Source organism: Oncorhynchus masou, chromosome 30, assembly GCF_036934945.1.
Source record: "Oncorhynchus masou masou isolate Uvic2021 chromosome 30, UVic_Omas_1.1, whole genome shotgun sequence".
NCBI classification, from domain to species: domain Eukaryota; kingdom Metazoa; phylum Chordata; class Actinopteri; order Salmoniformes; family Salmonidae; genus Oncorhynchus; species Oncorhynchus masou.
In genome coordinates, this window is record NC_088241.1 from 32,176,501 (window position 1) to 32,187,953 (window position 11,453).

General features: G+C 48.9%; 1 protein-coding gene across 6 annotated transcripts in view; it reads left to right on the forward strand.

The window, feature by feature from the left end:
* LOC135522529 (uncharacterized) overlaps positions 1-11,112 on the forward strand; it is a 30,710-nt gene extending 19,598 nt beyond the window's left edge. For all 6 annotated transcript variants that reach the window (XM_064948875.1, XM_064948879.1, XM_064948876.1 and 3 more), the window contains 3 exons: positions 10,198-10,440; positions 10,527-10,631; positions 10,788-11,112. In XM_064948875.1, coding sequence (XP_064804947.1) covers positions 10,198-10,440; positions 10,527-10,631; positions 10,788-10,817 — 378 coding nt within the window. In that variant the 3' untranslated portion in view covers positions 10,818-11,112. The remainder of the gene's footprint in view (positions 1-10,197; positions 10,441-10,526; positions 10,632-10,787) is intronic.
* Positions 11,113-11,453: the final 341 nt, after the last annotated feature.

An 11,453-nucleotide genomic window follows, 5' to 3' on the forward strand; every position in this document is an offset into this window, starting at 1 on the left:
AGAGAGAAATAGAGACCTAATCAGAGGGAAAAAAGGGAACAGGTGGGGAAAGGGTGAATGAGCTAGTTAGGGGAGATGAGGAACAGCTGGAGAAGGAGAGAAAGAGAAGGTAACCTAATAAGACCAGCAGAGAGAGACAGAGTGAAGAGAAAGGACAGGAACAGACATAATAAGACATGACAGTACCCCCCACTCACCGAGCGCCTCCTGGCGCACTCGAGGAGGAAACCTGGCGGCAACGGAGGAAATCATCGATCAGCGAACGGTCCAGCACGTCCCGAGAGGGAACCCAACTCCTCTCCTCAGGACCGTACCCCTCCCAATCCACTAGGTACTGATGACCACGGCCCCGAGGACGCATGTCCAAAATCTTACGAACCCTGTAGATAGGTGCGCCTCGACAAGGATGGGGGGAGGGACGAGCGGGGCGCGAAGAACGGGCTTAACACAGGAGACATGGAAGACCGGGTGAACGCGACGAAGATATCGCGGGAGAAGAAGTCGCACTGCGACAGGATTAATGACTTGAGAAATACGGAACGGACCAATGAACCGCGGGGTCAACTTGCGAGAAGCTGTCTTAAGGGGAAGGTTCTGAGTGGAGAGCCATACTCTCTGACCGCAACAATATCTAGGACTCTTGGTTCTACGCTTATTAGCGGCCCTCACAGTCTGCGCCCTATAACGGCAAAGTGCCGACCTGACCCCCTTCCAGGTGCGCTCGCAACGCTGGACAAAAGCCTGAGCGGAGGGAACGCAGGACTCGGCGAGCTGAGATGAGAACAGCGGAGGTTGGTACCCGAGGCTACTCTGAAAAGGAGATAGACCGGTAGCAGACGAAGGAAGCGAGTTGTGGGCGTACTCTGCCCAGGGGAGCTGTTCTGACCAAGACGCAGGGTTACGAAAAGAAAGACTGCGTAAGATGCGACCAACAGTCTGATTGGCCTGTTCGGCTTGACCGTTAGACTGGGGATGGAAGCCGGACGAGAGACTGACGGAAGCCCCAATCAAACGGCAAAACTCCCTCCAAAATTGAGACGTGAACTGCGGGCCTCTGTCCGAAACGACGTCTGACGGAAGACCATGAATTCGGAAAACATTCTCGATAATGATCTGAGCCGTCTCCTTAGCAGAAGGGAGCTTAGCGAGAGGAATGAAATGAGCCACCTTAGAGAATCTATCGACAACCGTAAGAATAACTGTCTTCCCCGCTGATGAAGGCAGTCCGGTGATAAAATCTAAAGCGATGTGAGACCACGGTCGAGAGGGAATGGGAAGCGGTCTGAGACGGCCGGCAGGAGGAGAGTTCCCAGATTTAGTCTGCGCGCAGACCGAACAAGCAGCGACAAATCGACGCGCGTCACGTTCCCGAGTGGGCCACCAGAAACGCTGGCGAATGGAAGCGAGCGTACCCCGAACGCCGGGGTGGCCGGCTAACTTGGCAGAGTGGGCCCACTGAAGAACGGCCGGACGAGTAGGAACGGGAACGAACAGAAGGTTCCTAGGACAAGCTCGCGGCGACGGAGTGTGAGTGAGTGCTTGCTTTACCTGCCTCTCAATTCCCCAGACAGTCAACCCGACAACACGCCCCTCAGGGAGAATCCCCTCGGGAAGGTGGAGACCTCAGAAGAACTGAAGAGACGAGATAAAGCATCAGGCTTGGTGTTCTTTGAGCCCGGACGATAAGAAATAACGAACTCGAAACGAGCGAAAAACAGAGCCCAACGAGCCTGACGCGCATTAAGTCGTTTGGCTGAACGGATGTACTCAAGGTTCCTATGGTCAGTCCAAACGACAAAAGGAACGGTCGCCCCCTCCAACCACTGTCGCCATTCGCCTAGGGCTAAGCGGATGGCGAGCAGTTCGCGATTACCAACATCATAATTACGTTCTGACGGCGATAAGCGATGAGAAAAAAACGCGCAAGGATGGACCTTGCCGTCAGAGAGGGAGCGCTGAGAAAGAATGGCTCCCACGCCCACCTCTGACGCGTCAACCTCAACAACAAACTGTCTAGAGATGTCAGGTGTAACAAGAATAGGTGCGGATGTAAAACGATTCTTGAGAAGATCAAAAGCTCCCTGGGCGGAAACGGACCACTTAAAGCACGTCTTAACAGAAGTAAGGGCTGTGAGGGGAGCTGCCACCTGACCGAAATTACGGATGAAACGACGATAGAAATTCGCGAAGCCAAGAAAGCGCTGCAGCTCGGCGCGTGACTTAGGAACGGGCCAATCAATGACAGCCTGGACCTTAGCGGGATCCATCTTAATGCCCTCAGCGGAAATAACGGAACCGAGAAAGGGACAGAGGAGGCATGAAAAGTGCACTTCTCAGCCTTCACATAAAGACAGTTCTCCAAAAGGCGCTGGAGGACGCGTCGCACGTGCTGAACATGAATCGGGAGAGACGGTGAAAAAATCAGGATATCGTCCATGTAAACGAAAACAAAAATGTTCAGCATGTCTCTCAGGACGTCGTTAACTAGTGCCTGAAAGACAGCTGGAGCGTTAACGAGGCCGAAAGGAAGAACCCGGTATTCAAAGTGCCCTAACGGAGTGTTAAACGCCGTCTTCCACTCGTCCCCCTCCCTGATGCGCACGAGATGGTAGGCGTTACGAAGGTCCAATTTGGTGAAAAACCTGGCTCCCTGCAGGATCTCGAAGGCTGACGACATAAGAGGAAGCGGATAACGATTCTTAACTGTTATGTCATTCAGCCCTCGATAATCCACGCATGGGCGCAGGGACCCGTCCTTCTTCTGAACAAAAAAAAAACCCCGCTCCGGCGGGAGAGGAGGAGGAGACTATGGTACCGGCGTCGAGCGATACAGACAAATAATCCTCGAAAGCCTTACGTTCGGGAGCCGACAGAGAGTATAATCTACCCCGGGGGAGTAGTTCCCGGAAGGAGATCAATACTACAGTCATACGACCGGTGTGGAGGAGAGAAGTGGCCTTGGAACGACTGAACACCGTGCGCAGATCGTGATACTCCTCCGGCACCCCTGTCAAATCACCAGGCTCCTCCTGTGAAGAAGAGACAGAGGAAACAGGAGGGATAGCAGACATTAAACAGGTCACATGACAAGAAACATTCCAGGATAGGATAGTATTACTAGACCAATTAATAGAAGGGTTATGGCGAACTAGCCAGGGATGACCCAAAACAACAGGTGTAAAAGGTGAACGAAAAATTAAAAAAGAAATGGTTTCGCTATGATTACCAGAGACAGTGAGGGTTAAAGGCAGCGTTTCACGCTGAATCTTGGGGAGAGAACTACCATCTAAAGCGAACAAGGCCGTGGGATCCCTTAACTGTCTGAGAGGAATGTCATGTTCCCGAGCCCAGGTCTCGTCCATAAAACAGCCCTCCGCCCCAGAGTCTATCAAGGCACTGCAGGAAGCAGATGAACCGGTCCAGCGGAGATGGACCGGAAAGGTAGTGCAGGATCTTGAAGGAGAGACCTGAGTAGTTGCGCTCACCAGTAGCCCTCCTCTTACTGATGAGCTCTGGCTTTTACTGGGCATGAGGTGACAAAATGACCAGCGGAGCCGCAGTAGAGACAGAGGCGGTTGGTGATTCTCCGTTCCTTCTCTTTGGCCGAGATGCGGATACCCCCAGCTGCATAGGCTCAGCATCCGAGCCGGCGGAGGAGGGTGGCAGTGATGTGGCAGGTGGCAGTGATGCGGAGAGGGGGGCAACGGAGAACGCGCGCTCCCTTCCACGAGCTCGGCGACGAAGATCAAACCGTCGCTCTATGCGAATAGCGAGAGCTATTAAGGAGTCCAGACTGGAAGGAACCTCCCGGGAGAGAATCTCATCCTTAACCTCGGCGAGGAGACCCTCCAGAAAACGAGCGAGCAAAGCCGGCTCGTTCCAGTCACTAGAGGCAGCGAGAGTGCGAAACTCAATAGAATAATCCGTTATGGATCAATTCCCCTGACATAGGGAAGACAGGGCCCTGGAAGCCTCCTCCCCAAAAACAGAACGTTCAAAAACCCGTATCATCTCCTCCTTAAAGTCCTGATACTGGTTAATACACTCAGCCCTCGCCTCCCAGATTGCCGTGCCCCACTCACGCGCCCGTCCGGTAAGGAGAGAAATGATGTAGGCGATGCGGGCTGTGCTCCTGGAGTAAGTGTTGGGCTGGAGAGAGAACACCACATCACACTGAGTGAGGAATGAGCGGCACTCAGTGGGCTCCCCAGAGTAACACGGCGGGTTATTGATCCTGGGCTCCGGAGACTCGGAAACCCTGGAAGTGGGCGGTGGATCGAGGTGGAGTTGGTGAACCTGTCTTGTGAGGTCGGAGACTTGGACGGCCAGGGTCTCAACGGCATGTCGAGCAGCAGACAATTCCTCCTCGTGTCTGCCTAGCATCGCTCCCTGGATCTCGACGGCGGAGTGAAAAGGGTCCGGAGCCGCTGGGTCCATTCTTGGTCAGATTCTTCTGTTATGTACTTGAGTGAAGACCCAAAAGCGGTTTTAACAGAAACAGAGTTCTTTTAATGAAAAAACAGGAATGGCATAGATCCTCTTCCGACGTTGTCAATGGCACAATAGAATACCCGCAGAGAGGGTGACAAATGAAACATAAAGTCCCTCTGATGAATAGCTGGGTAGCGGCGACAGGCTGCAGGTCGCTCTGGGTCGGTGCGGGTCACAGAGGAACGGTGGTAGCTGATCACACGTAGCATATGATGAACTGGACACGGTGCAAACAAAAGATAGTTAGTAGAGTGCAGGATGCACCTGCCAGGCAGACTCCGACAGGATAGGACTAGGAGGAAGCAAACGAGACGATAGCTTGCTTCTGGCATGAGAAACACAAACGAGAATCTGACACCGAAAGTAGCAGGAACAGAGAGAGAAATAGAGACCTAATCAGAGGGAAAAAAGGGAACAGGTGGGGAAAGGGTGAATGAGCTAGTTAGGGGAGATGAGGAACAGCTGGAGAAGGAGAGAAAGAGAAGGTAACCTAATAAGACCAGCAGAGAGAGACAGAGTGAAGAGAAAGGACAGGAACAGACATAATAAGACATGACACCGATGATGCGTTGTGCAGACCTCACTACCCTCTGGAGAGCCTTACGGTTGAGGGTGGAGCAGTTGCCGTACCAGGCGGTGATACAGCCCGCCAGGATGCTCTCGATTGTGCATCTGTAGAAGTTTGTGAGTGCTTTTGGTGACAAGCCGAATTTCTTCAGCCTCCTGAGGTTGAAGAGGCGCTGCTGTACCTTCTTCACGATGCTGTCTGTGTGAGTGGACCAATTCAGTTTGTCTGTGATGTGTATGCCGATGAACTTAAAACTTGCTACTCTCTCCACTACTGTTCCATCGATGTGGATAGGGGGGTGTTCCCTCTGCTGTTTCCTGAAGTCCACAATCATCTCCTTAGTTTTGTTGACGTTGAGTGTGAGGTTATTTTCCTGACACCACACTCCGAGGGCCCTCACCTCCTCCCTGTAGGCCGTCTCGTCGTTGTTGGTAATCAAGCCTACCACTGTTGTGTCGTCCGCAAACTTGATGATTGAGTTGGAGGCGTGCGTGGCCACGCAGTCGTGGGTGAACAGGGAGTACAGGAGAGGGCTCAGAACGCACCCTTGTGGGGCCCCAGTGTTGAGGATCAGCGGGGAGGAGATGTTGTTACCTACCCTCACCACCTGGGGGCGGCCCGTCAGGAAGCCCAGTACCCAGTTGCACAGGGCGGGGTCGAGACCCAGGGTCTCGAGCTTGATGACGAGCTTGGAGGGTACTATGGTGTTGAATGCCGAGCTGTAGTCGATGAGCAGCATTCTCACATAGGTATTCCTCTTGTCCAGATGGGTTAGGGCAGTGTGCAGTGTGGTTGAGATTGCATCGTCTGTGGACCTATTTGAGCGGTAAGCAAATTGGAGTGGGTCTAGGGTGTCAGGTAGGGTGGAGGTGATATGGTCCTTGACTAGTCTCTCAAAGCACTTCATGATGACGGAAGTGAGTGCTACGGGGCAGTAGTCGTTTAGCTCAGTTACCTTAGCTTTCCTGGGAACAGGAGCAATGGTGGCCCTCTTGAAGCATGTGGGAACAGCAGACTGGTATAGGGATTGCGCATGCTCTGAGGGCGCGGCTGGGGATGCCGTCTGGGCCTGCAGCCTTGCGAGGGTTAACACGTTTAAATGTTTTACTCACCTCGGCTGCAGTGAAGGAGAGACCGCATTTTTCCGTTGCAGGCAGTGTCAGTGGCACTGTATTGTCCTCAAAGCGGGCAAAAAAGTTATTTAGTCTGCCTGGGAGCAAGACATCCTGGTCCGTGACTGGGCTGGATTTCTTCCTGTAGTCCGTGATTGACTGTAGACCCTGCCACATGCCTCTTGTGTCTGAGCCGTTGAATTGGGATTCTACTTTGTCTCTGTACTGACGCTTAGCTTGTTTGATAGCCTTACGGAAAGAATAGCTGCATTGTTTGTATTCAGTCATGTTACCAGACACCTTGCCCTGATTGAAAGCAGTGGTTCGCGCTTTCAGTTTCACACGAATGCTGCCATCAATCCAAGGTTTCTGGTTAGGGAATGTTTTAATCGTTGCTATGGGAACGACATCTTCAACGCACGTTCTAATGAACTCGCACACCGAATCAGCGTATTCGTCAATGTTGTTATTTGACGCAATAAGAAACATGTCCCAGTCCACGTGATGGAAGCAGTCTTGGAGTGTGGAGTCAGCTTGGTCGGACCAGCGTTGGACAGACCTCAGCGTGGGAGCTTCTTTTTTTAGCTTTTGTCTGTAGGCAGGTATCAGCAAAATGGAGTCGTGGTCAGCTTTTCCGAAAGGGGGGCGGGGCAGGGCCTTATATGCGTCGCGGAAGTTAGAGTAACAGTGATCCAAGATTTTTCCGCCCCTGGTTGCGCAATCGATATGCTGATAAAATTTAGGGAGTCTTGTTTTTAGATTAGCCTTGTTAAAATCCCCAACAACGATGAATGCAGCCTCCGGATAAATGGTTTCCAGTTTGCAAAGAGTTAAATAAAGTTCGTTCAGAGCCATCGATGTGTCTGCTTGGGGGTGGATATATACTGCTGTGATTATAATCGAAGAGAATTCTCTTGGTAGGTAATGCGGTCTACATTTGATTGTGAGGAATTCTAAATCAGGTGAACAGAAGGATTTGAGTTCCTGTATGTTTCTTTCATCGCACCATGCCTCGTTAGCCATAAGGCATACACCCCCACCCCTCTTCTTACCAGAAAGGTGTTTGTTTCTGTCGGGGCGATGCGTGGAGAAACCCGTTGGCTGCACCGCTTCAGATAGCGTCTCTCCAGTGAGCCATGTTTCCGTGAAGCACAGAACGTTACAGTCTCTGATGTGCCTCTGGAATGCTACCCTTGCTCGGATTTCATCAACCTTGTTGTCAAGAGACTGGACATTGGCAAGAAGAATGCTAGGAAGTGGGGCACGATGTGCCCGTCTCCGTAGTCTGACCAGAAGACCGCTACGTTTCCCTCTTTTTCGGAGTCGTTTTTTGGGGTCGCTGCAAGCGATCCATTCCGTTGTCCTGTTTGTAAGGCAGAACACAGGATCCGCGTCGCGAAAAACATATTCTTGGTCGTACTGATGGTGAGTTGATGCTGATCTTATATACAGTAGTTCTTCTCGGCTGTATGTAATGAAACCTAAGATGACCTGGGGTACTAATGTAAGAAATAACACGTAAAAAAACAAAAAACTGCATAGTTTCCTAGGAACGCGAAGCGAGGCGGCCATCTCTGTCGGCGCCGGAAGTCAATATCATGCTCATGAAACATGGGACCAACACTTTACATGTTGCGTTTTATATTTTTGTTGAGTATACATTACATGAACAAAATTTCTCCTTATAATGCCTTATGCTTTCTTAACAATTGTATTTGATTTAAAGGGATAGTTTGAGATTTTACAAATGAAGCCCTACTTTCCCAGAGTCAGATGAACTTGTGGATACCATTTGTATACCTCAGTGTTCCGTTTGAAGGAAGTTGCTAAGTAGCATTAGAGCAATGACTGGAAGTCTATTAGACTTTGTCATTGCGCTAAAGCTACCTAGCAACTTCCTTCAAACTGAACACCGAGACATACAAATGGTATCCATGAGTTCATCTGACTCTGGGGAAGTACAGTCGTGGCCAAAAGTTTTGAGAATGAGACTAATATTAATTTTCACAAAGTCTGCTGCCTCAGTGTCATTAGATATTTTTGTCAGATGTTACTATGGAATACTGAAGCATAATTACAAGCATTTCATAAGTGTCTTTTATTGACAATTACATGAAGTTGATGCAACGAGTCAATATTTGCAGTGTTGACCCTTCTTTTTCAAGACCTCTGCAATCCGCCCTAGCATGCTGTCAATTAACTTCTGGGCCACATCCTGACTGATGACAGCCCATTCTTGCATAATCAATGCTTGGAGTTTGTCAGAATTTGTGGGTTTTTGTTTGTCCACCCGCCTCTTGAGGGTGGACTACAAGTTCTCAATGGGATTAAGGTTTGAGTAGTTTCCTGGCCATGGACTCAAAATATCAATGTTTGTTCCCCGAGCCACTTAGTTATCACTTTTGCCTTATGGCAAGGTGCTCCATCATGCTGGAAAAGGCATTGTTCATCATCAAACGGTTCCTGGATGGTTGGGAGAAGTTGCTTTCAGAGGATGTGTTGGTACCATTCTTTATTCATGGCTGTGTTCTTAGGCAAAATTGTGAGTGAGCCCACTCCCTTGGCTGAGAAGCAAACCCACCACATATGAATGGCCTCAGGATGCTTTACTGTTGGCATGACACAGGACTGATGGTAGCGCTCACCTGCTCTTCTCCGGACAAGCTTTTTTCCGGATGCCCCAAACAATCGGAAAGGGGATTCATCAGAGAGAATTATTTTATCCCAACCCTCAGCAGGCCAATCCCTGTACAGATGTGCAGATGCACTCACACCTGCCTGCTGCCATTCCTGAGCAAGCTTTGTACTGGTGGTGCCCCGATCCCGCAGTTGAATCAACTTTAGGAGACGGTCCTGGCGCTTGCTGGACTTTCTTGGGCACCCTGAAGCCTTCTTCACAACAATCGAACCGCTCTCCTTGAAGTTCTTGATGATCCGATAAATGGTTGATTTAGGTGCAATCTTACTGGCAGCAAAATCCTTGCCAGTGAAGCCCTTTTTGTGCAAAGCAATGATCCTTGCAGATCCGTGCAGGTAACCATGGTTGACAGAGGAAGAACAATGATTTCTCTCTTTCTCTCTCTCGGAGGACCTGAGCCCTAGGACCATGCCTCAGGACTACCTGACATGATGACTCCTTGCTGTCCCCAGTCCACCTGGCCGTGCTGCTGCTCCAGTTTCAGCTGTTCTGCCTTATTATTATTCGACCATGCTGGTCATTTATGAACATTTGAACATCTTGGCCATGTTCTGTTATAATCTCCACCCGGCACAGCCAGAAGAGGACTGGCCACCCCACATAGCCTGTTTCTTCTCTAGGTTTCTTCCTAGGTTTTGTCCTTTCTAGGGAGTTTTTCCTAGCCACCGTGCTTCTACACCTGCATTGCTTGCTGTTTGGGGTTTTAGGCTGGGTTTCTGTACAGCACTTTGAGATATCAGCTGATGTACGAAGGGCTATATAAATAAATTTGATTTGATGATCACAAGCACCACCCTCCTTTTGAAGCTTCCAGTCTGTTATTCGAACTCAATCAGCATGACAGATTGATCTCCAACCTTGTCTTCGCCAACACTCACACCTGTGTTAATGAGAGAATCACTGACATGATGCCAGCTGATCCTTTTGTGGCAGGGCTGAAATATGGTGGAAATCTTTTGGGGGATTCGGTTCATTTGCATGGCAAAGAGGAACTTTACAATTAATTGCAATTCATCTGATCACTCTTCATAACATTCTGGAGGACATGCAAATTGCCATCACACAAACTGAGGCAGCAGACTTTGTGAAAAATAATATTTGTGTCATTCTCAACACTTTTGGCCACGACTGTAGATCGTCCGGGATTGTGGTCATGAAGCCCCCTATCACTTTTGGTCTCCTATCCGTTAACCTTGCATTGAAGAATTTATTCCCTTCAACTGATCATTGTAACGCTTGTAACAACTCACTAACTTGTACCTTGTTTAGTCCAATGCAATTTTCATTAGTTCAAGGAAGGCTCACAAAATCTCCCTGATTCCTTCCAGAAGGAGGACCGACAGCGACTGAGGGAGGGGCTGGAGGAGACGAAGGCAGAGGGGCAGCGGGAGTTGCTTTGCAACATCAAGTTCATGTGCGAGTTGTTCAAGCTGAAGATGATTATGGAGACCGTCATGCACAACTGCATTGTAAAGCTACTAAAGAATGGTGATGATGGTTCACTGGAGGGCCTGTGCACATTACTCTTCACCATCGGCAAGGACTTAGAGGAGGATTCTCAGGAGGCTGAGGTACAACTACATATCGTCTGTCTCTTGTCTGTTTGTCTTTCTGATTTATAAATGTGATCACTAATAGCCAGTCTATACTTCCACAGCCCAGAATGGATCAGCACTACAAGCAGATTGTGGTGATCATTAAGAAAAAGAGGACTTCCCCCAGAATCCGCTACATGCTGTGTGATGCGATGGACCTCAGAGAGGTATGACACGTATTAATGTCAATTGACCTTCAACTGCTGTTTGTCTTTGGTTGTCTGTGTCTGTATGTCTCCCATATCCTTTAATCTTATATGGCTGATATTAGATTGTAATTTTTGTTAAAGTCTGATGTTTTACACTCTGTTCTCTTTCTCTAGCTCAATTTGGAGAGAAATAAAGACAATTGAAGCCAAGAACCAGATGTTTTCTATGAGGTCTAACCATGTACCATGTAGCTCAGTTGGTAGAGCATGGAGCTTGCAACACCAAGGTTGTGGGTTCAATTCCCAAGGGGGACCAGTATGGAAATGTATGGAATCAATACTGTACGATGCCCTGGATAGGAGCGTCTGCTTGATGATTTAAATGTTAAAACACACACCGATCACATTGGAAAATTAAATTGAAATATTGATGATTCATAATAATTCAATCATAAGATGTACAGTATGTCCTACAATAAATCTATTTTTTTCCCCTGCAAATGTCTGTCTACTTTATTTGTTTAATGATATGTAGATATAGTGAGACTGGAGTTATGTTGATGTGATTGAAGGAGTGGCGTGGGAAACGCCACCGTAACGCAAGTCAATATCGACTGGTGATATCATCCACTGGCAAAGTGACACGACACCCACACACTACCTGGTTTGCAATCCACCCATTTTTCAGCCTTCATAGTAAGAAATTCACTACCATTCAAAAGTTTGGGGGCACTTGGAAATGTTGTTGTTTTTGAAAGAAATCACATTTTTTTTGTCCATTTTAAAACAACATCAAAAGAATCAGAAATTCAGTGTAGACATTGTTAATGTTGGAAATTA